At 36.0% G+C, this 25,867-nt stretch overlaps 1 protein-coding gene across 21 annotated transcripts in view; it reads left to right on the forward strand.

Moving 5' to 3' along the window:
• NRXN1 (neurexin 1) overlaps positions 1-25,867 on the forward strand; it is a gene marked incomplete at its 5' end in the record, with an annotated part of 721,771 nt that overhangs the window by 64,489 nt on the left and 631,415 nt on the right. For 10 of the 21 annotated variants that reach the window (XM_082481373.1, XM_082481381.1, XM_082481385.1 and 7 more), the window contains 3 exons: positions 10,027-10,044; positions 14,733-14,762; positions 15,570-15,581. The exons of 4 other annotated variants lie outside the window; for them this stretch is intronic. In XM_082481373.1, the coding sequence (XP_082337499.1) occupies positions 10,027-10,044; positions 14,733-14,762; positions 15,570-15,581 (60 nt within the window). Of the gene's footprint in view, positions 1-10,026; positions 10,045-14,722; positions 14,763-15,569; positions 15,582-25,867 lie in introns of all 21 variants that reach the window. 7 more of the 21 variants (XM_082481362.1, XM_082481383.1, XM_082481364.1 and 4 more) reach the window with 3 other exon arrangements.

The following is a 25,867-nucleotide window of genomic DNA, read 5'->3' on the forward strand; positions in this document are numbered from 1 at the left end:
CCAAGGACCTCAAAGATGACGTAGGGACTCTCCTATGAGAGACCCAGCTGAGAAAGCTGGAACTGTTTAGCCTGGAAAAGAGAAGGCTCAGGATGTGTCATGTTAATGTATATAAATATCTGAAGGGAGGGTGCATAGAGGTTGGAGGAGGGCTGTCTTCAGTGGTGCCCAGTCACAAGACCAGAGACAATGGGCACAGTCTGAAACACAGGAGGTGCTGTCTGAATGTCAGGAAACACTTTTTATTGTAAGGGTGACCGAGCACTGGCACAGCTTGCCCAGAGAAGTTGTGGAGTCTTCAACATTGGAGATATTCAAAAGCCATCTGGACACAAGTCCTCAGGAATCAGGTGTAGGTGGCCCTGGTTGAGGAGGGAGGTTGGAGCAGATGACTTCCAGAGGTCTTTTCTATCCAACTGTTCTGTGATTCTGGGATATTGATTAAACTGTTAGGAAGAGAAGAACTAGCTCTAACTTGGGTTTGGGTTCATTTTATAGATGTCCCCAAAATGTGACTGTCTTGAAACATCTACTACCACTAGAAATTTTAATTGTGCAGTTTTGAAATAGGAACAGTCACAGATGAAAAATTAATGTAGCTAGCTATAATATGCATACAATCAGGGTTTTGCGAACGCATGTCAGGTACAGTGTCTCCTTGTCAGGAGCCACCTTTTTCACCTATTCTAAACTAATGCCTGCAAGTTTTTTATGTCATTTAGCGGCCTTATAAAAGTTGCAACATATATATATATATATATATTTGTGCCAAGAAGGTGACTGTTTAACCAATTCATATCAAAGCGATTAATGAAAATCAAGAATTGTTCTAAAGCATCTGTTTCCTGATTGCAATGTGTGCAAGTACTCTGTACACCTGGCAGCTCAATCCAGGCATTCACGTGGCTACAAAAGAAAATATTGTTGCTCAGTTCCTGTAAAATCTACAGGAAATAAAAAGAAATATATTGATTCTTACTTTAGCAAAGGATGGCCAGTTTTTAAGTGAAGAAATGTTGTTTTTTTAATTGTAAAATTTCTTGTAATTAGTTTCATTGTCATTATCTGTAGCTACTAATTAATCAGAATAACATTCGGCATTAGCATTGAAATGATTGTAGACTAGTAAAGGAGAAAAGTTAAGTTATTTAAAAAAATATAAAGATATCTATTGTGTTCACTCGCAATCACAGATAGCTGTGATTAAATTTTAATTTGATGTCAAATTAAACACTCAGTTACAGCCTGCTGACTTCCAGAGTACAGCTCCACTCGCTTCAGAGGAATTTCCCATTTAAACAAGCAGCAAGTTTGTTCTGTACCATTCTAAAGGCTTCCAAAGGCAGGTTCAGCTCATCCACAAAACGAATCACACTAGTAGCCAAGCAGATTTTATGATGACTAGCTAAAGAACTATACAACGAAGTGATTTTGAACATTGTTGCTCTATTTTTGTGTACAGTGCATCTTCTACATTTTTAGCTGCTAACTCCGAAGAACACTTTATACCAAATCGTCTTCAGCTGCCTGTGTTAAAGTCAGAGTATTACTATACATTCCTCACTTTTGTATAAAGACAGCGTGTGAATATAAAAATATGGCTAGCTTTGCATGCAGCCCTGTTAATTTTGGTGTTTTACTAGTCTGGGAAGGCACAAATATCCAGCTACAGATTCAGGGCCTGAGTGAATATCTCAGATGGGCAGAATGTGCACTCATATGTCATCACCCTTTAGTAAGTATTATAAAGTACAAATATTATATTTACACAGCAGAGATTGTGAAAGTGTAGCTAGCTGCCAGTTCAGCATATAATACAAAACCAGTAGAAAAGTTTTCGGAAGCATTGTCTAAAAGCTATATTCTTCTCATGGACAAAAAATGTGATCTCTCCTCCTTTGAGTCTCCTGCTCATGTTATCCATGGGATCATCACCTCTTTAAAGCTGCCATCCAGTTGGAAAATTACTTCTGCCGTTCAACCACTGCACAGCACTTTTACTCACTGTCAGCTCAGCTAATCCTATTGTATTAATGGGTCTAACAGACCAGTTTTGCTGAAAGGATGATTGGACAGGGATTTGATTTCTTCTGATAGTAACCGGCGCCTGATTTTGCAGCTTCTTGTATAGACGTAATTGACTACAGAAAGCAGAGTGCAACAAGGAATCAGATTTACAGGGCTAGGTTCTACTCTCATGTACACCAAAACAAGCACGAATAATTCTGAAAACTCTTTATTCCTCATTTCACATCTGTTTCTCAAGAAGTTGTTGAAATAAGTTATTTTATGAATTTTTCAAATGAATTTCAAAACAGTTATTCTTAAAATCTAAATATCTGTGTCACCCTGCATCACTTTTATAAAACATAATCTATTCTTGGCATTACTCTCTGCCAACCAGAATAGTTAATTCTGTATAAAAGGTTGTGATAGGAATATCCTCAAAAAATATTTTCGTGCCATGTACCCAGCAGGGCTAAATTGGAGAAAATCCAAAGGAATAATAATAGTGCTAGGACGAAAAGAGACATTATGGTAGGATGTACAGGCCATGTAAAGTGGACTGTATGCGGTCAGTCCTTGATTCTACTTAGTCTATCCATTCTCTGAGATACAAAATAAGACCCCTAGTAATTACAGGAAGATGTCTAAAAGCACAAGTAAAGTGCACAAATCCCAAAAATTTTCAATGGAAATAAAATGTTTCCAGTCCAGATAAATAGTCCCAGAGGCTAAATGGAAAAAGAGCAGCAGTTCTTCAGAATATCTGGTTACTGAGTGAAATACATAAATTTTTGTGTTTCAATTTCTGCTTATACATGGAAATTAAAACACTATGGAGGGAGCGTGTTCCTTTGACTTGCCTTCACTTACGCAAATGACCTATTGCTCCTTTTATTATCTCTATTATTAATATTACTAAATTCAATTATTAAAAAACCTTTGATTCCTGGTTGTGGTTACTGCAGCCGTGACACAGATGCAAGAACACTTGTCCCAGTGACTGATGCAAATTTTTTTAAAGCATTGACATATTGCAAGCAGGTCTGAAGTTTAGTACATCTGAGAATAGCCAGGCCCATTTTGGAGAAAAAGAATTAGATTTAATGAGGTGGCAAAATAAGGCCAAAGTCAAATTTCTTGGGATTGTAATATAATTAAAAATCAGTCATTTTTATATCTACATCATGATCTCTCCCCTGAGTCAGTCCAAGTTTATTTAGAAGTATGATAAAAATTACTGCAAGAAGAGGACAAGTAACTTTCCAAAAATGTCAGTTTTAAGAAGTAGTTGAGAAAACGGAGATACAAGTATCAAAGATGTGCTTATTTTTTAACTACTGTGACTCCAAAGAAGCATAAATCTGTTCAGATGTGTAATATCTAAAAATGTGTAACAATAAAATAATCATAGATTAATAGCGTTAAACTAAAGCAATGTTGAATTATTTCACGTTTGACATACTTGTGATGATAAGTGATAGAAAAGTGATAAAGCTGCATAGAAATCAAACAGCACAAAAAATTATTGCCTCAGAGTATTTATTTAATTATGTCTTGATTTTGAGTCTATTTGTCATCTGCAGAAAACTGGAGAGGGTATTAGAAAATATTACATGGTGTAGAAGTAAATTGGGGCTGGGGGTATTTTCCCCTTGGGAACAATAGTAATGATTTGTCTGAATGATTATTTTTTTTAACCCATTATATTTGAATTCTTCATGGGAAACATTTCTCAATGAGCTCTTTCTGCAGTTGATGCAGAGATTGGTTCTAAGAAAACAATTTATTTGAACATTTTTGTGTTTAACAGGGTGTCAAAGTATTTGCTGCTGTTTATGCTTGGTTTCTGTTCTCATTTGGGTAGAGAAAATTCATAGATTCATACAAGTTATGGCCAGAATGTACTGCTATGAAAATATCAACCTGACCTCCTAAATGGCAAAAGGCAGAATTTCTTCCAGTGATTCCTACAATGCAGCCCAAAAGCAATGATTGATATACAGTTTCTGTTAGACAAAGGCTCTGTCTTAAGACTTCAGGGAAGAATTTCCCAGTATTCCCAATGATTATTTTATCTTTCTTGAAAATTTTCATCTTATTTTCAGTTTGAACTTTTCTGACTCTTGATTCCAGCATTTGTCTGGCTGAAAGGACTTCCAGGTATCAAGAACCTTTCTCCCGACATTGATAGTTACAGACTGGGTATAAGACACTTCTTAATCTCGTCTTTGATTCAATAGATTGAGCATCTTAGGCTTTCATTGTAAGACATGATTGCTGAGTTTTCTTAAGATTTTAATGCCATGAATGACTGTGGAAAAGGTTTTTTTTCTGAAATTTTCTGAAATATTTTTCATTTTTTACTTCTTTTTAAATATATGAGCACTGGAACTAAACACAGTAATGGTTTTAGTTATGCCACGAAAAGTAATGCCATTTTCTATTTCTGTTCGTTATTTCTTTGCCTGTGCATTCAAAGCTTGCACTGCCTCCTTAGCTGCTGCTTCACACTAGGAGCTCATCTACAGTAGCTTAACTAAAATGATCTTGTCATTATTTCATTCTCAATGCACTTGGGATATATAGCACTGTCTAGGAAAGGTGGCCTCACCTACAGTAAATTCAAGGATGTTAGGAGAATTTACAGAGGTGTACTGAATTTTGGCTGATGAATTTGCCTTGTACAAAACTGGCAGAAACATCTAACTGTGCCCTAATGATCCTCATTTGGCAAAAAGCCTCTTCCTCATTTTTGCTCAAGACAGGTCGTCTGTGCTCCTGACAGTATCACACCTTTCTCCTGAGTATTCTACAGGGCATTCCAAAAAAGAAGGGATCTTCACAGAGAGGTAGATAGAAAGTAGAGCTAGAACAGAACCAAATTCCTGTTATTCTGAAATGTCTCCCTTCCACCAAAAAAATCACTAGAGCCCCTGTTATATTTCAACCCATGTCACTGGAAAGTCCTCTGAATGGACCCACCCAGAGCTGTGTGGAGTCTGGGAGAGACTGTGCATCTACATCGAATTCAGACCTTATTGGGCCATGGGGAAATGTAGGAACTCCTGGGCCCTCTTCCCTAGATTCTGGTGGATTTGCAGATTTTGCGGATGAATCCCAAATTTTGTTCCACAAAGCCCAGTGGTAGGAAATCTTGCTTCCCTGTTTACTCAATATTCAAGCAGAAGGCTGCAACAGAATTAGAGTTCTGTACTAGGTATCTTTATAATACATTTCTAATTATTTTTAATTATGGTCAATAAATACAATCAATATTTACAGTGGTTTTCAAAAGTACATTTCAAAAAATTGCAAATAGTCCTAATGGAATTTGTCAGATACACAGCACTTGAGAAGACCAATGCTAATAGCCACAGATTTTCAATGTATTGCTTTAGTTCATCGTTATTGAGACTGTGACTGTTCATGCTGTATAACATACTTTATAAGATGCATCATGTTTTCATATCCTTTCCAAATATTTTCTTTTGAACCACCTGTTAAATAAAACGATTTCTCTAATGATTTGAGAAACTGATGGGACAGGCTAAGTTACACTATCCAAGAGATGCTGGGTACAGTCCATAGAATAAGCTGCCTCTTGAAATGACGTTTTCCAGTACAGTATTTTTAAGTAGATAAATTTATAGAGAAGTATGCCTACACATTATTCTTTGGGAAAACAGACTTAAAATATCATATCATAAATTTCTAGCCATTGTTTTTTATTGCAAGACACCTGCATAAAAATAAGCTTTATTTCAGGCTACTTCCCCACTACTCACACTACTGAATATCTTACGAAATTTTATAAACTATTTCTGTGGTATATTATACTCTTCATTGTTGCCAAATGTGATTTCAAACTATAATTTTGATGAGGAAAAAAAACCCTATTAAAATGCCACTTCTAATATGCTATTTCTTATTATGTTATTTCTAGAGTGCTGTTTCTGAAACTTCAAAATACTAATGTACTGTTTCATCTGTTTATCGTGAAAATACTGTTCTTATATAATTTTCAGGACAAATATTGTGCTCTGTGTGTGGCTAATGTGTAAATGTTCTAGCACAAGAAAAAATATAATAGCAGAAACAACCACAAAACGTATAGTCACTTTTTTTAAAAAAAATGAGAGTTCTGTGAAGCATCATCAAATATTAAAATGATTCTTGAATTAATACAAATATCCTGTAAATCATGATTCCCATTATTATCTCACTGAATCATAGTAATATGCTAAAATAGAATTGGTTGGGCTTTTCCTGCAAAAAATACGGAGCAGATTCTGTAGCAGATTCAGTAGGGACAGCCTGAGACAATTCATCTGAAGATAATAAGCCAGATTTAAAGCCTGTGTAACTTGTACAGTTCTACTGATTTCAACTGTGTCACTCCAGATTTAAATCAACTGAGTGTTTGGCTTGATATGTGCAGTCAACAGATTACACCAGTAGCACTGAGAACAGAATTTGGCCAAAGGAATTAGGTTGTAAACGCAGAAATTAGCAGTGCAATTTAGTATCGTTGTTGTTGGGGGTAGGGGAAGGCCTAGGAAATAAGCATTTGCAGTGGATGAAGACCTGTGTAGTTCTTCAAGTGAGTATCTCGGTGCAACGTTAAAACAGAGGACTTTTCACATCTATTAGAAGTCAGAGTGCTGAAGAGAAAGTTACCCGTCCGGCCAGTCGTGCATTTGCTAGTGGAGGCTGGATGGCTGTTCTGCTCCTCTGCTGTTACATTGACAGTTCCTTTTAGCCCCTTGTCTCATACCTAATCCGTGCATTGGTGAAAATTATTGGTACAATCAGCTGGTGAGGAAAGGCTATGAGCCGTTCTGTGCCAATACCTACAGAAACTAGATGGCGGCACTTTGGGTCTTGAAAGCCTCTGGTTCCACCGATGCCAACAGAGCTACTCAGTAGACAATAAGGTCCTCCAGGTTGGATGGATGTAAATGTGTGTAATTCAGACTATGGGTGGCTAAATCATCAGCAATGACAGAAATGTGTAATACGGCTCTACTCCCCTCCAGGTGCATAAATTTTACACCCCTGCAACCATAATGACATAAATACAGTTAGTCCTGATTTAAATAAGGAAGATATTGTTCCCTCCAAACTACAAAATTAAGATGTTGATAGTATACATGGCTTTCAAAGAGTTGTTCCCCCCCCCTTTTTTTTTTCTTTCCTGAAGTGACTGGAGTGAGCAAAATGAATAATAAGCAAAGTTAGAATTTGGGTCTTCTGGCTTCTTAGTCTCTGTTTAGAAGAATAGGCTGTGCCAAGAAAATGGGGATCAGGAAAGTCAAGCAAAGTGTTAGTGATCTGGAAATATATCAGCCGTCACAAAAACCCTACCTTAAATAAATAATAGTGCTCAATGCTAATCTAACGTAAAAACCTTGTAAAGTACTATAAAGAAGCTGAACTAATTTTTTTCTTAGATTGCAAAACTGTTGAAGATGGTTTAACTTACTGTGACAAAAACATGTGGAGGAATGAATTTGCATTGTTGTTGACTAATGTATCAGGGTTTGGCTATATACACTGTTTTATTCACCGAGTAAGAATTCAACACTTTCAATTTTATTTAATTCAAAATGTTTTGACAATATAATTTACTATCTCTTAAAAGTTTCACCAATCAGACATTTAGGGGAAACTGCTCAGCTAGTGTAAATCTTTCTGCTGACAGATAGGGCCCAAGATATAAACCAAAATATGCTAAACCCTATAAATAGGCAAGTTTAACCTTCTGACACTGCCTGTGATGTCATTTTCAGAATTCTCCCTTTGACTGACTTAATGAGCAACAGAAATGGCCTTTTAGCATGTTCACGTGTTGGTTTTAAGTAATCATGTTAAGCTAAATATGGCCACCAAAAAGGATGCCATTGCACTATTGGTATTGCAATATACCAACCCGGACTAGATAAAGGAGCTCAAAGTTATCCTACAATTGAAATAACTAATTTATTTTTCATTAAGTTTGGAGGTTTTTGTACTTAAAGAAAGGAAATTACTATATGCAGTTAAAGGAAGAAGGCTCTTCCAGAAAAGTTTAGCTGTAAGTAGCTATTTCTAATAGTCCAAATATCGCTGTAATTTACACTGCATATAGAACATAATATCTTTATCTTGTGAAATTGGGTGCTTTTCATTTTCTCAGTGAACTTTATTTGATTTGTTGATCTTCAGGTATTTACTCAAAACAGGCATAGTGCTTTTCATATTTTTTTTTTCTTTTCAGCCTTTTGCTTTCCTAAATGCATGAAACAGTATGTACCCTTTGCACTTTCATAACCAACTAAAATTTAAGGCAGTGAGATTTTAGAAGTCTAAATTTAGACTGTGTGCATGGAAAAGGTGATTTATAATGTCTTAAGCCAAATAACTTTATCTGGTCTGATCTATGAGTATTACAATTAAAAACTGAGAGACTTAAACCCTTAGTATTCATTTTTTATAGTAGTCATTATTTTTAAAGCGGTAAAATTTTCAAATTATTTATTGGAATAATGTCTGGTTATGATTAGATTTTGTGACATTAACTTACAAAGGCTTTTCATTACAAAAGTGACACGTTCTGGCAGGAAATCGCTATGCTTAAAGGGGTATCATTGAGCCCAGTTCTGTGTAACTCGTTTTATTGACTCCTGGTTTACAATATATCCAAATTAGTTGAGATTGCATTGCTTAATGGTCACATGAAAAGGTATTTTCCTGTAGGAAGACTCCATGAGAATTGACGTGTAATGACAGAACTGGGCTTCAATTTGCAATTGCCCCTGCTTGCTGGCTCCCCACGAAGTGTTGGTGGAGACGGCACAAACTGCAGGAAGAGGTCTCCCAAGCAGTCACACCGCTGTGTTGTCACCCTTCCCCGTTTCTTTGTTGGTTTCGCACAGTCCATCTCTTTGACTTCCGTGTTGTTTTTCCTTTGCTATTTTACCTTTCCCGTTTTCTCTCTTCCCTGAGACATCTTTGTACTCTCTCCTATCCTCTCCCCAGTAAAAATCATGATGGGCAACAGATGCATACTGCCGCAAAATCACCGACTTAGTGAAGGAGCTGAGGACTGTAGGACTAGCATGAGTACTAGGACACTGAGCCTGTTTCTTAACTTTAAATTCTGTCCGCTTCATTAGCTGAGGCTCAATTCCTAGTCCCCTCTAGCTTCGTAGGCTTTGGGGGAACCTTCTTTCCCATGTCCCATATTGATGTTGGGTTGGGGATAAAAGGCCAAATTACTGCTTGTTGATAGCAGCCTTTACTTAGGCAAAATGCCTTTTGATCTAACCCAGGGGCAGAACCCATGCCTGAGATTGCTGTGGCCTTTGCTAGCTGTACCAGGCAGAGAACTGATTGCTCTTTTAAGATGGGCAAGTTTCTGATGCTGACAAATGCTGTGGGACCTGATCCTACAATTCTGAGTTATTCCACCCATTTTAAGCGACACTTTTTCCACACTGGATTCAGAGATCTGACCCAATGACCAGAGTGAGTGCCTCAGTAATGAGTGCAGGATCAGCCATGCTGCCTGTGGTAGCATCTTCACAGCATATTCCAAAACTTAAATTATCTTGTCCGATCTGTTTAAAATCATCTGCTTCATACAGGTCAATAAGGAAAATTCAGAATGGAACAGTAGAAGCAAATGAACTTAGAATCCTTATCACAAATGACTGATGGCTTTAATAGTTATAAAAGTCTTACAAGATCTTCTCATTAATGGCTAACAAAAATTGAACTTACAAAGAGCTGCAGTAAATCCTGTACAATTTTTGCACTTTGGAAACAGTATTGTTTTATTTCATATCATGTAAATTTTGTTAAATAGAGGAAACACCGCTTCCCTGGTGCTTTTGTTTTTCCCTCTGGATTGTAGCAATGGAGCACTTGCATGTTGTGTTTGATGCCTTGCATGATGAAGACATGCAATGGCAAGTTCCAGTCTGCATGCTGCTTAATGAATGTTTTCCTTTTCTCTCCTTCCCTGTTATGTGCTTACAGAAGACAACTATGTGGAAGGTGGGTGCTTTCTACCTTATTTTCCTAAGCTCTTGTTTTTCCCTTCTGTTTAGTGGTTTTTTTCCCTTCTGCTTAATGTTATTAAAGTACGCATATCATTCAGTACGGTAAGTTGCATTTTTTTACCCATTAAGGTATACAAGTTTATTAAATAAGTGTGATTTCTTTTTTCATACAGAACACAAGCAAAGCTCCGTTTTCATCTTGGATATATTGGTGTAATTCCAGAGTATCCCCACTGAAACAATGGGATTTATTCTTATATGACTGATATCACCCTTCAAAATCATTCAGGAAATTTGGAGAAGCACTGGTTTCTTCTCTTGTTCTGTATGAAAAACACTTCAAGAAATGATTTGTTTCATTAGTGTGGAGCATAAATCCTCCTCATGAGAATGTAATGCATGTTAAATACCTATCTTTTAACTGCTTAGGAAAATGGAAAGCGCTTTTCTCTTTAACACTACAAATCTTGCTTACTGTAATATCCTTTACAGCACAGAGTTTTAGGAAAAAAGCTTTTCTGTCTAACTTCTCAACATAATGCACTCTGCCTTTTGGACATTGTGAAAGAAGCAGCATGTGATTTTAATAATAATGTTGGTATGTAATTAAGTCCCTTTAAAGAAAGTATGGCACAGGGCAGTGGAAACTAAAGCACAATGCCATCTAGCCTGAATATTGGTAAGTAATTCTACTAGCCGGTAAAACATGTTGCGTGCACATATCTCATAGTTTTAAAAGTACAGAATATGCTTCGCAGATCAGTTATTGCTGCAAACCAATACTGTCTTTTTTGCTTATAAGCCAGAAGGTGCAGGTGCTTTTTTTATGTACAAGTGCTTTTAAAAGTCTCTCTGGGCTGAATCTTTGCATACTGGGTTATCTGTCTGAAAAAAGTTATTTATCTATCTAAACTGAGCGATAACTTCTATTTTATTCTTTCCAATACTTGTAAAACTATTCTTAAATCAAGGACTTTGTAAGCTAACTCATATGCAAAGTGACTGCCCTGGCACAGCTCTGACCCAAGGTCCTGTAGTGAGTCACTGTGGGGCCTGAGTTCATCCAGGATTCAAGTCACTGTGGGCCACTGCCTGCCTGTTCAGTGGCAATTTTCTGAAAAAGTCTGGAAGTATCGGTACCACATTTCTCTGTGCTACTGTATTCAAGGGCAAAGAGAGGTGCTCAGATTTAGCACATACACAATGCTGTGCAATTTTATTAAAATATCTGTTACCAGTAGGAGAAAGAAAATTTAAACAATTCTGATGCTTTAATTGTGTGCACTGTCATGCACATACCTATCAATACCATTTCCTTTTCATTGTGAAAAAAAAATGTATTCAACAACACTGGGATAGGAATTCTGACTGAAAAACATAAAAGCCTACAAATAAGTACCTAATCTTGTATTTGATCTGTGCATAAAACTCTTACTGATGTCAACATGAGTCTCAAATGTGAATTAGGATCGGTATAACTAGACAAGAAGGTTCAATTTCATTTCACATATTCATTTATGCACAGCAGTACAAGATGAAGCCTGGATAACAGTTAATCCAGACTTTACCTGAATCTAATTCTTAAAACTGCAACCTTAAATTTATTCCAACAAAGGTCTGGATACTTATGCATACATTAAAGTTACAAAGGATGTATATGTAAAGAATGGAAGCATAGAATGGTGTATCCAAAGCAGAATTTGGAAACCGAGCTATAATTTTTCATCTTTGATTTCTGTGATATCTGAGCATCTCTGTAAGTTAGGCTGTGTAACGAAACAGAAGGATTTAGTATTCACAGAGTTAATTTTGTATATATTGCTGGTATGAAATGGCTGCCTTTTATTCATTATACAAAAATTGTGCTAGGGTTGACCACGCCCACTGCAGGTTTACCATGTTTAAATTTTGGTTTGGCCTGTGCTCTGCATGGAACTCAACACACCAAGTTATGAAAATATCCTATCTTCATATCTCCTTCCACTCTCCCATCCTGTGCCCCTTAACTCTCTCCTCTCAGAGCCAAGCTCAGTATAAAGGCGGTGTCGATCACACATGAGGCATTCTCCTAATTCACAAAGAAAAGTCTTTTATCATTCTGCTTATGAAGTAATGGTGCACAGATGAATATTTTCAATGTATGATACGCCTATACATGGCTAGTTAAGGCTAGAACTTTCCATGACTATCCATTGCGGTATTCTCTATTATAAGCAGTCTGTCATTTTGAAAATCTAGTGGTGATTACTATCATGGTAGATCTGTCTCTATCACTTTAAACCACCCTGTAGATTGCACAGGTGCAGTCACAGTAATTCTTCACTTTTCCATAGCCTTCATCCATAGATTGCAAAAATATAAAGTATTATGTGCTTTTGGCAAGTAAGTATAAGTAACCTCACTCCTTCAAAAATAAAGTAACATTGAGTTAAACAAAATACAGTGTCTTGAGGACTAATACTAAATTTTTTAATTGATAGATGTTTGGTTTGAGCAGTGTATATTTTTAACATTCACTCGACTTCCTTTTTTAGTTGAACAGCACTGCAAGTGACTCTTAAAATTCAAGTGGTTTCTATGATGTTTTCAAGAGGCGCTTCTGCCATTTACGTTTTTTTCAAATTATATAAGAATCATGTATTTACAACTGACCAATCTCCCATATCATTTTAGTAAAAATAGTAGCTATCCAGCAGTGGTAATCTCCTGAAACTAGGCCTTTTGTTGAGGTCCTTATAGCTATAAAGATCATATTTAAATGTAAGCTAGTAAGAGATTGCCTTCTTTGCATTCCCTTAGGAGACATGACAGCGATTTCCTTCATACCTTATAAGAACTGAAAATGCTCACATAAAGTAGCCACTGAAAAGTCACAATTTTGTTAAAAAAAAAGATGTAACATTTGACTAGTTTCACTTTCCCTCTATCGAATACAGTTAAGGCCAAGTCAAAAGTCTGAGATTTCTTACTGTAGTTGACAATACAAAAAGTTAAAAGCCAAAAGCCAGGTTAAATAATCACACTTCCAAAAGGCCACGCAACAAGGGATCCAAGCAAGGTTGTTCAGCATTAAAAGAATGAAACTTGACCATAGGTCTTTATACTTTGTGTATTCAGCGTGCCTCTCTTGCGGCAATGCTTACGGAGAAGGAACACACATGAGAACATTTCTACTCCCACAAACTGTGAATTGCAGCACAGCTGTGTGATGTTTCCCAAGCAATGCGTATGTCGGCATCCCTTCAAGATCCCACTCAGCTTTCATTTACATTGCTGTAAGCCCCAGGTAATCCCACCAGCTGCAAGGCACTGTATTTGGAAACAGAATCTATTACAGAAGAGATGGGGCACGTCAAGCCCTTCAGTTTAACTATGCATCTAAGAAAACATAGACATTAAAAGCACTAATTCAGCAAAAGCATTGTTAGTCTATTTGGAACATCAGTTGAGATTTGGAACTGATAAGATATGAATCCTTTAAGACTGATTGCAGTTAGGAGTATCTTCTTTGAACTCCCCCAAGTACTATGAGTCATTTGTGCACCTAATTTTCTTTGTGAATTAGAAATCACAGGAACTCTCTAGGAAGTCTGCTTTCCAATAAAGAGCAGGATATTTTATTGCACACCTTCTTTGTGTGAATTAATTTTAATTAATTTTAAATAAGAAAATAATGTATCACTTTTTATAGTGGTTGGAGAAGAGGAGCACATTTAATGCACAAGCAATTAGTAACTTCTAGAATGGAACCTAAACCGGCTAAATTTAACAAGAATAAGCCTGTTTTTTAAACCAGACATAAAATGAGAAAAACCTTCATATTTCTAGAAATGTGTTCTCCCTACATCACGTTATTCTCAGTGAGAATATAAGTATCATTTTATTATCATGAATTAAAAAAATGAATATTTTTTGTTAAAGAGTAATGAAATTTGGCTCTGGTTGAGTGATTATCGTTATGGACATCTGTTTTGAAATGTCACTAGATCTATACTGATATGATCAGATTTCATCTCACAATACAAATATAAAGCGAAATCTATTTCTTACAGGTTTATGAAGTAGCTGCAGAAGCTGTCACTTAAATTTTCTTTATTGCTATGTATTTTATATTACATATGTAATGATTTGCCTTCTCTGGAACAAATTCATTCTACTGTCACATTTCACACAAATAAGGAGACATCCCTTGCATTATCATTTCAATGTGACGAAGAAATTTTATTTAATTACCTGAAATGCTCATTTTTATGAGGGGAAAAAGATCAGACCCAGCCCATTTTTCAGGTTTACACTTCTTCAGGTTTTTAACATCATTTCACATGTAGAGGACAGGAAGTCCTCCCAGCAAAGTGTTCAAAGCAATGTAATCAAAATACATAAAGACAGATGGAATATTAAAGGAACTGGTTGGATTTGAAAGCATTTTATTGTTTTCGGTCATCCCAACTACTGCACAGAAGAAATACACAATAAAACAGCACCCAGTGTTTGAATTGCAGTTTTGTTACTTGTAGCCCAAAGCATTCCAACCAGTGGTTGAAAAATGCTCTTTGATTTCCCTGTGATACAGACATCTCATAGGAAACAGATGCCTGTCACAAAACATTTTTGTCACTGTGACAACACCACCTTCCCGTGCTCCCTTGTTCATTGCTGACTGTGCTCTTGTTTCCCTTCAAGGTCTGGCGCACCTGATGATGGGCGACCAAGGTATGGGCTCTGTTCCTTTTCCACTCTGCTTTCATTGTTTCTTCTTGTTCTGTAGCTGCTTTGAATCCATCACTGCAAATGATGGGCAAATGCTTGAAAGCTGTCTTTGGCTGCAAATAAACACATGGTTTCAGTCACATCTTTTCTTATTTCATTAATTATTTGTTTTGTTTGTTTGCTCCGTAAGCTTTTGTCCTTCCTGCCTCCTCAACTCCCCCTCTTGCAATACAATAACTGAAAAGAGGTGAGAGAAATAAGAAGGTGATTAAGAAAATTTAATGTATTTATCAGAAAATACAATTATGGTGATTCTATAAATGGTAAATGAAGCACAAGAGCACTCTTCAGATAGCTCCTGAAAGAAGATACTCAGCTTGTCACATTGTACACATTGAAGAGTCCATTTACATTAATGCATGGCTGATTGGAAATGTGTAGAAAGCACCTGCTCCTGGCTTCTGGAATGCTGAGAGTACAGTCTTACACCCTAATGAAATCAGTGATTTTTTTTTTCCTCCTAACCTATTGTCCATGTTACTTTTGTGTCACTCTTTCTTATCTAAGCATGGGTAATTTCTGTGTTTCTCTGCATGTACATGATTGGAAAAAAATAAACTAAAACCTTAATACGACATTGATTGCATCTCCATTTGTCTCCAGACACTTACCTTATACTTTGTCTCTTCATGTTCAGGTACTAGTGCATTTACATATACTCATGACTCTTACTGTTGTTTCTCTCCTCTTCTTTATTCTCTTTTTGTCTGGAAATGCTTTCTTCATGGAACCATTTCACCAAATCCATAGGTAAAAGTAAAGGTATTACATGATTTTCTTTATTTTTAATGCCATCAGTATACTTTAATGTATGTATAAGTAATGCAAATAAATGTAAATCTTTTTGCACTGATAACATGAGGTAGGTATATCTTTAAAGTAAATATTTCATGGATATCAAGGTAAGGAGAATTATCCTAAAGTACAGGCTGACCTTTTTTAAAGCTTGTCTCCTGGTTTTGTGAGAGTTGTAAAGCTTTGGCAGTGATAAAGGAGGCTACAGTTATAGAAAGCATTCAGGATGAAATAACAGCCACGTTTTGAGGTATGCATTTTTCTGTTCTCAAAGAATTGCAGTCTAAACCACCAGGCATAGAAAAACGCATGATGTTGTTCAACAGAGACTCTCGAGATAATCTGTCCAGGGCCAGTCCACAGCTTGATGTAAGTTTTAAATCTGAATAGCACTGACTTCAGCAAGTCTCTGCTATCAGCTGATCACATTTGCCCTGAGATTTTCCTTGTATATTAATCACTTTGATTATGTCTGAGACAAGAATGGGACAAAGGAACAAGGAAGAATGAACACCAAAGAGAAGCGGGGGGTTTATTTCAGCATTTTTTACTCTTTATCTGAAGAATATCAGCCGTGTTGACTTTCTTTCTCCTGGAGGGAACATGTGCAGTAGGGTCAAGACTTTTCCTGTGTAAATAAACATCAGGTTTTGCTATGAGGATAACTGTTCACAGACATCACATAAATATATATTTTTATGATAAGAAGCTGGTCATTAAAAGCCATTAAATCTGTGTTACGTATGATGAATAATACAGTTCTATTAAGCATTTGTCAGGGTGGGCTTACTCTTGGTATAAAGCAGAAATCCAATCTGCATGGTGGTGCTTTGCTAACTCGTTAAATTAGAAACAGCCTTCCAGGTTCCTTGGTGTCTTGGCTGATTTAGTGTTTCCACACCTAGAAAGTTCATGTGATGAAAAGACTGTAATTGCAAACCTGTAGTTTCTCATTCTTCTTCATATCAGACTCTGGAGAAACAGTGTACCTGGTTATAGGTGGGATACAATTTAAAGGGTTGTGGGTATTCTGGAGCTGTAAATCTTCTTGCCTCAGAAAAGTTTTAAGCAAGTAGAATGAAAAACAATCTACTGATTTCTTTGGTTTATAGGATTGTTTTGTTTGTTGGATAGCTGATCCTTGTTATGTTTTTCTTAACGGTACCCTGTATGTATGACTTCCTTATTACTTACTATTACTATCTTATTCCTTAACGGTAGATGTCTTGGGTGGAGTTACCTTAAAATGACATTTTATAGTAACTGAACTGTGACATTATAGATAATTTTTGTTAATATTAAGGAATTATTTTTCTAGATTATACAGAATACATGATGTAGTATGGAAAACACTGAAGGTTTTTTGTAGAAAAGGATAAAATAATAAATATTAATATATATATTATGATTAGTAGTCAATCTGGAAACAGATTTTAGCAAAACAAAAACTTTGCAGGTATTATGCAATAGTTAGATATTTATACTTTTATTTTAAAAGGTTTAACAATTTTATTCACCAAGAAATGACCTTGGATATATTAGCTACATTGAATGTTTAATGATGTGCCACGTGACATAATTTAAACACCAGTCAGCAGTCATCTAATCATTTGACTACATTGTTTTTTTCACATTTTAATTTTTTATTAGATTTATCCCATTTGTGTGGGAATGCTGATTATTATGTTTTGATAATCACGATACTTCTGCAAAAATAACTGTATATGTGTTCAAATGGATGGAAAGGGTTTACATTTATACAAACTCCAGTTGCTTGTAACAGAAAATATCCCTTGATATTGAACCACATCCTCAACCAGGGGAAGATGGCCTCGTTTTATTGTCTGTCCTGAAACTACACTAATATTGGCTGTTGAAAAATGTGACCTTGAAACAGTGGTGATAACACACATTTGTAACACATGCCGAGGTAACAAAATAGGAGGGTGATGGAAAAGAACGAAGGGACAAAAGAGGAGCTCAGCATTGAATTCATTTGCACCTATTTCTATCTTTCATTAATAAGTTCAATTCCTTTAGAGGTAGGTAAGGTCAGTAACAAAAGTGATTGCAAAATTCTGAGTGATTATATCATGAATTAATTTATCTTGGAAATATAAGCAATAGAAAGCTTTTAAGAAGCTTTACTGTGCAATTTACCCTATATATAAATGGCTGAAGTATCACCATCTTCTTTAATTGTGTAGATATCCCTTGGGATACTGGAAAAGGAAAAGAAAACAATGTACCTTCAGAATTAGGACAGGATGTTGACGGGGCAGGGACCTGGTGTTGACAGAGGAAGGAGGAGTGAGGCAGCCTTTCCAAGTGGGCAAGCATTAAAAAATCCAGTATGATGTCACTGGACACACCTGCTATTTGTCATTGAATTATAAATATAAATTGGGATACTCTGGATAATTTCCCCAAAAAGATTTTATTGAAGCTTTATTAATATTAACAAAGCTGTCTCTGTCCCTTAGAGAAAGGCAGAAGCAAAGCTCAGATGTCACAGTGCTGAGACATCTGTCAGTACTCAAGGTCATGTAACTTGATATATGTACAAAACCAGCTGCTATAAAGGAGGATATAACGTAAAGCCAAGAGCCTATATAGAAGTTTGTCTCATAACTTTAGAGCTATACAAAACTTGTTTCCTGATCCATTACTCCTTGTAGAGGAGCCTAATTCTAGGAAGAGCTGCAAGCTTTTAGTCGTACTAGCATTTGTTTATTTTCTGATAAGCATCATAAATGTTCAGAAATACTCAGGAATTCCTTTTTTTCTGCCCTGGAAATCACCTACCTGTATACAACTTTAGCAGCTGTGGTGGTGAAAAAGCATAGGCAAGGTAAGGTTTTTAAATGGGGTCCACATTTTTATTAGACCACTTGAATATGCTACTCAGAGCAATTGTTTGAATTTGAAGCAAACCTTGAAAACTGTTGCTCATAACAGACATGGAAAAGGATTTGTTTGCCCCAAACAAATTTGTGCCCAGACAAATTTGTGCCCAAACAAATTTTGTCAGCTTTCTGCAACTATTGTAGTTGGTCTAATAAAACTACCATTTCCACCTATAGGCCCTACCTTGTCAAAAGTTAGTACCTCTTGGATTTCCCATGCAGAATTATTTTGTGATGAATAGTAAGACAACCAAGATTATATGGCAACTAATGTAAAACACTCTGTTTCTTTATTTCCCCCCCCAAAAATCCTCTCCTCTTCTCATTTTCTTTTGATAAGCAATGAAAGGGATTTATAATTCAGTTACTGTAATACAGTGACATGTATTACTTCCTTTTTATATTGCAGTTCTCTTAAGCCTATGCATATTTTTGCCTATAGTTAATTTCTATGTAAATAACCTACTTTTGACTATATATATTACTCATTCTATACCTAAACACTATGTTCATATTCCTGTTCTGTTACTTCAGAGATTATGTGCAGCTTTAAATCGTACTTGAGTCACTCAGGTCCATAACAAACTATTAAATGGTATCTAGCTGAGCACTAAGTGTTTCTACCAAAAGACTGATAGTGCAACTGCAATTTATTCTATTAGATTACAGGCTTTTGATGTGCTGGTATTTGGTATACTGTGTATAAATGCTGAAGAAAGACTTCAGAATGTCAATTTATACATGTGTCAACTTCCTTGCTATCGTACAATATCTGTAAAACCAAAGTGATGCCACTGGGTATTTTTAAGAGCAGAATTTGTTAATTATCAATCAGACAATTCAGTTGACAGCTGGAAAAATGGGGCACTGAAAAATGAAAGTAATTTAAATAAAACTTTAAATAACCACGAGCATTAAAATGGTATGTTGTAGCTAAGTAATTATGTAGTGCTTGTGTCATACAACACAAATACCACCTTGTGCCAGTAACCTCCCCTAACAGCCAATTATGTGAAATTCAGTCATTAACCTCAATGCGACCGCAAGTTCATTTTATTGTGATGACTTTTATTTTTGCTCTGTTTTCAAAGAACTAAAATAGTTTTGGCCTCTTACGCTCTCTGATCCTCCCGGGATTGTTGAAAAGCCTTTCCTCATCTGCTTTTGTGTGTACTGCTTCAAAGTGGGTCTGAAAGCCACGCACCCTCCAGCCTTCCTCGACCTGAGCCACCAATCGTCCAGAAGCTGTGTAAGTGCTTTGGTACAGCACTGAGCTCTAGCACAGCTTATTATTTTTGGCTCGGTGCCCTGTTGACATGGATTCAGTTACATGCCTTCTCAACTGCAGCTGGCTTTTGCCTGGCAAGCGCAAAACATGGACGGAGGGCTTTCTTGACTCTCTCTACTTGTTCACATAGTTAAATATCCGAGGTGATAGCAGCTTTTTTGAAAGACTCGCTGCTAGAATTGAACTGGGTTAATTCGGGAGTTTTACACAGTATGGGGTTGCCATTCTTGGGTAACTGAAATTATTTCTAAGTGACATTACAGCAGCAGAATGGATAACCTATGTTTCCCTGCTCAATCTCATAGTTGCTTCTACTGATAAAAAAGAATGAATCAATAACGTTTAAAAATTTATCCTCTATTTAACAAGTCCCAAACATTCTGAGATAATTCAGAGCATGATCAGCACAAGAATTTTAAAAATATTCTATATAAAATTTGCCTGATTTTTTTTTAATGAGAATTACCTTTTTAAAGAAATTAGCGAACTTTAAATATAAAGCTCTACGAAGTGCTCCAAAGGGCAGTAACTACACATCACATCTGTTCTATAGTGACTTTTTTTCCCTAAAGAACCTCATAAATACAGCTAAATAGTGGCTGATGTTCACCAAAAATACTGAAATTAAGTTCTTGTGTGTAACCCGTGCACATATGCCTGTACATATGCCTACACATATATGTTCCAATAAATATTTATACTATCTTTATATTTTTATGGTTAATCTGTTCAAATTTTTGTTCAATATCATAATGAACCATACATTAAATGTTTTAATCAGAAGGGTGATATCTTTATGTATTTAAAAGTTGTGGTGCATTGAAGCAAATAATTTACTTGCACTTCAGTGGGTGATACCTAGCAAGCCTAGAATATGGGATTTGGAGCTGCAAATTCATCTTTATGTTGAAATGTGATCAATTAATGCTCCCTAAGGAGAAAAATGCAGCAGAGCATGACTGTTGGAGAAGTTTTCTGTCTGAAGTACATGGCTTAGAATAAATCCATCAACATCAGGACCAGAAATGCAAATTCTGTCTTGAGACCCATGAGCCCAAAATTATATCCGAGATAGCTGAGTCCTGATCAGCAGTATGAAAAGAAATTGTAAGGACCTGCTGTAAAAATCAAGAAAACTGTATGAAGAAAGGGGAACACGTTTATTTTGAAAATGTTATTTTCCTGACATGTCACCCCGTGATAATGTCCAATCCATGCCATGAGTTCTAGCACCTTTCCACCACCAAAATAAAACATTTACCATATTCTGAATCATTCCGACGTCACTCAAAATTATCATGTATCATATATACATATGTATATATGTCATAGGTCTCCTGTGGATTCAAAGGAAAGAAAATAAATGTGGAACTATGAGGGATTTTATGCAAAAAACCCCGTTATATTTGCAAAGGTGTAGATTTCTGCTGGGTCTGGAAAGTATCACAGTATAAGATAGTACATATTTTAGATTTTGGCTTCCTCGACACTAGGCTCCACTTCTGAGCATAGATTTCTCCAGAAGATGGGTATGCTGACAGAGAGCCTTTCAAAATAATATTAAAGCTATTTTAAGATGAAGAACATATATTTCAGGCCAAAAAATTGCTGGGGATTTATTGAGGGTGGGAAACAGTAAAGCTGTCACTCAGAAGAGGTAAAAAAAAAAATAAAATAATTGAGCAGGTAAGCAATGAAGAAATAGGAAAACTAGGCATTTCTTGCCTTAAAATTTCATTTTATGTATATATAAATATACATAGCAACTGAGAATTAGAAGCTGCAGTGATCTGTGTCTTTTTCGCACAATGATATTCCATGGGAGTTTCCTTCAAATTTCGTAGGCATTTCCAAGAAAACAGATTTCAGAAAGGTGTATTCCTTGGATATCCTGTAGAATATCCTGGAACCTTCTCCTTTACACCTTCTTTTAATATCTGATGACATTACTGAGCCAAATACATTGTTAGAGTGACACTAAGGATTACAGATTCGCTATAGGGTTGCATTACAGCTAAGATTTTCCTAGGATAAAATCAGTCCTTGAAATGTACAAAAGCAGCTAAACTAATCAGCCCAACAGACTCTAATTTCTGTTATTTCAGTGTAAACCAAAAGTAATTGGAGATTATTGTACATCTCATAACAGAAGTCTCAACTGCCTTTAACATTAATCCAATCGGAATTGTGCTCAGTGGAGTTTCACCAGTTCAGTGGGAAGAAATCAGAGCCCTAAGGAGGAGAATTTTCAAATATCTCTAAGGTTTGTCTACATGCAAGCTTATTAGATTCAGGAGTAAACTTTATCACAGTTTCTAAAAACAATAAATTTATTGAAAGTGAAGAACCCTTAGGAAAACCAACCTAAAATTGTACTGATATAACTGAAAATATGGATTATGCTCTCTAAATGCACATCATAATGATGTTTTTCCACCAAGAATGACTCCCCAGAAAAGAATTGAAAAAGATATTTAAATAGTCTGGTCAGAATTGATTGTTCTTTTAGAAGAAAGAATGCTGCGTACAAAATTTTTAACCTACACTTCAACCCTACAGTAATTTTCTATGGCTGTAATAATATGCCATGCTACTTAGAAACAACAAAAATTTGAATTATCCGGTCTCCTTTAAAATCTTTTAATTAAACAAAATAATTTGCACTGATACTAGTAGTATGTCTCTTTCCTCATATTCAAAGCCTTCTATAACCCTGTCATTCTTAATTGCTTGAAGGTTGCTTGCTGTCTTCACTTCAGGGGCCACCCAGAGCAATTAAGTATCAGTAGAACACTGAAACTGCAATGGACTGGGAAATTCAGGAGCACAAAGGAGAAAACTTTTAAAGGAACTAAGTATGGACCATGGACTTTGCTATGAAGTTTCACCTTCACTATTCTTTTAATGGTTTTCATACATACCAACCTGTTATCCAAATATCTTTTTTCCAGACTTGGGAGGAAAGGAAAGTGATTGAATTTTTTTATTGAATTCATTTACTCTAGTGAAAGAAGTAATTTTTCCCCACTTACATCAGCTATATTTGTTTTTTTTTTTTTTTTCTGTTGGCACCCACTTACGCTAATTTTCTGATTAGCACACCATTTAATTTAAAGACAGTTTTTGTAACTTGCTAATGTCACTTAGAGATTCTAGTACATCTTGTGGCCTGCTTAAAGTAGACATTTGTTCCTTAAAGAAGGGAAACATCTGGACTGATTCACTGGCACCTTCTCTAAAGCAGTATAGAAGCAACCTCAGATAACAAGAGGCTACCAGAGAAACTGGTAGGGTGCACCTGGCACTGTTGGCATCACAGCATTGGCTTGAGTAGCCTCTTTATACTGAGGGTGGGAGGAAATAAAAGCAGCTGGGTCTAATCCCTTTCATTTGCCTTTGCATAGTCTTCAGACAGAGGGGAGTCTGCTTGGAAAGCAAAATTCAGCAGTAAGTGAGTATAAGCCTGTAAATTTTTCACTGGAGTTACTATTTAGTTAATAGGTTTGTCCTGTGTTTCATATCATGAGCTGTTGTTACCCTGTTTTCAGAAGGAGTATCTATCCAAAGGAAAGGAGGCTAAATATCTTCCTATGACCATTAATATTCTGCTTCTGAAGTGTAACTGTTGGCTGCAAACCCTAAGACATTGATGCCAGATACATTGATAATTATGTGACCCCACTCCCACCCAACAGTAACATTTCTCTCTAGGATTAAAAATTAGAAATAACTTACCTGATTTCCCACTTCATTGAACCTGAGTATCTTTATTAGGAAGAGCTTGGGGTATATCAAAAAGGTGCCAGATAAGTGCTCGAGAAAAGGACATCACAGACATTTTACTGATAATACGAGCCGGTCCTTTGATTTTCGCAGTTAATGGCTCTGCTTAACAACTTGGTCTTTCAAGGTACTATGCTTAGTATTTGCACAAGTCCATAAGAAATCTTCAAAAAAAACCCACCAAGCTCAGTTGCAGGTGTTGTGGTTTAGGAAAACTACCTTTGAAAACTATGTTTGCATGCATATGAGATACTTAATGTTGTGATTTTACTATTGAACCTGTGCAAAACAAAGCATAAATTAGTTTGAGCTAAATGCCTCTTTGACAATGCTGTTTTCACTATGAATGGATGTGTCATTTAAATGGATATTTGATATTATTTGTATTAACTACAACTACTGACTGGTTCTTATGTAGTTTTCAATTTTAAAAGAGTTATTTAGATGTAATTATATTGAACTGTAATACTGGTATATGTTTACATCATCACAAAGATGATGTGGGAATTCAAAGACATTCTGATTCTATTTTAAATTAATCGTCATATACCTAAACACGCTCAGATCATTGTGGGACAAGTAGTGAACTGGTGCTTTCATCCCACCTGAATTACTTGTGCAAACTATAAATTTTGCAGGTATACTTCAAGGTGCTTATATCATTATGAACCCTCCAACACATGTAAATACAGCCGTGTCTGTGTCAGTCACAAACTGATTTTTTTTGTGTCCTTAGCAAACTTTTTAGCCCTATAGTTCTCTGCAATAGATCATTCAAATAAAGATACTGTCCATGACTGTAACTGTATTATAAGGTTTGGAAGAGAATTTAGACTTCAGAAAAGCATCATGTAAAAGTGTCTCAGTGCCAGATTGGAGCAACAAAGGTAAACTGGGAAATTGGTAATTTTACGTGATTCTTGTACAACATATTCATCATAGAATTGGTATATTCATACATATCCATACATCCTATATGAGTCAGAGGAAAAGATCTATGGCAAATCTATATTCTGCACATCACATAAAGCCACCTGAGTCCCACTGTTACGTCTACAGGAGGGAGCTGTTTAGACTCCTGTGAAGAGGATATATTCCTATATATTCTTGTATTCCTTTTGAAAACATTGAGAAGCACTGAATACATAGAGTAAAACACAGTTAAAAGTCTTTCACAATTCTAAAGGACAAATTCCTCAACAATTTTTTTTTTTTAATAGCCTGTACACATTTAACATACATACATGTAGCTGCATTCAGGACATAGGCACATACACGGATAAATAAAAATGCCCTGAAACCATTCAGTTCTATGATACTTCATGAGTTTACCTCTCAGAAATGCCACTATCTCAGGTTTTCTATAATGCAAATATGTAATAAAAATGACTGCCGTATCTGCATCCATAAATCACTATCATGTGTCATTTATTCTCTCTTCCAGGAAAACACATGAATTTTATATTTATTCATTGTTCTAAAATAGATGAGAGAGTTATGCCTTGCGGTGTCCCTGAAATAGTCTTGTTAAAGAAACAGGATTTTGAAAGTTCTATGTTTATTCAGCTGTTATAAAAGTAATACAAAAGTGTAATTAATATTTTCCTTTTCAGAACACCTAGAAGATCTGTATATCAGCCCTATAGCTTTTAATAAGTACATATAACTCTCAGAAATGTACATATATCTAGGTCATGCTAATTATCCACCTTGGGAGGCAAGAATGTGGCTATACTTCTCTACCTAGTTGGCATACTCTCGAGACCCAAGTCAGAAGAGCAGGCTTCAGAAAGTCTAAAAATACATTTCCTAGGTTCTTAGCCATTAAACTGCTTAAAGAGGAGGTCTCTCATGTACTAGCTGACAGCCTGTAATTTGTATGATGCAGCAAATAAGACCACATAATCAAAAACAACCCTTCTGGCCTTGAAGCCTGTGAATCACATGTAATACCAAAATCACTGTGGTAACATGTAAAAAAAAAAAGACTATAAAAAAGCCACCTCAGTTTTATTTTACTGGGAATAGTTTTATTGCATTTCTTGTGTAGATGGAATTATGGACCAGAGTCCCCCAAAACACCCAGTGAAGCCCTAACACTGGGTTAACTGGAAAAACCATTGAAAGCATTCCCTTAAATCAGAATGTAACATGAAAACTGAAGCATTTGCATGGAAAAGCTTCAAACATGTATGGACGTGTGAATCGAAAGGAGATTAATCTTTCTCAAAGTTCAACATTCTGCTGTGATCGCTTATTTTGAATACTTTAAATTG

Source organism: Vanellus vanellus (genome assembly GCF_965231255.1).
Source record: "Vanellus vanellus genome assembly, chromosome: 3".
In the NCBI taxonomy this organism is placed as follows: Eukaryota; Metazoa; Chordata; class Aves; order Charadriiformes; family Charadriidae; genus Vanellus; species Vanellus vanellus.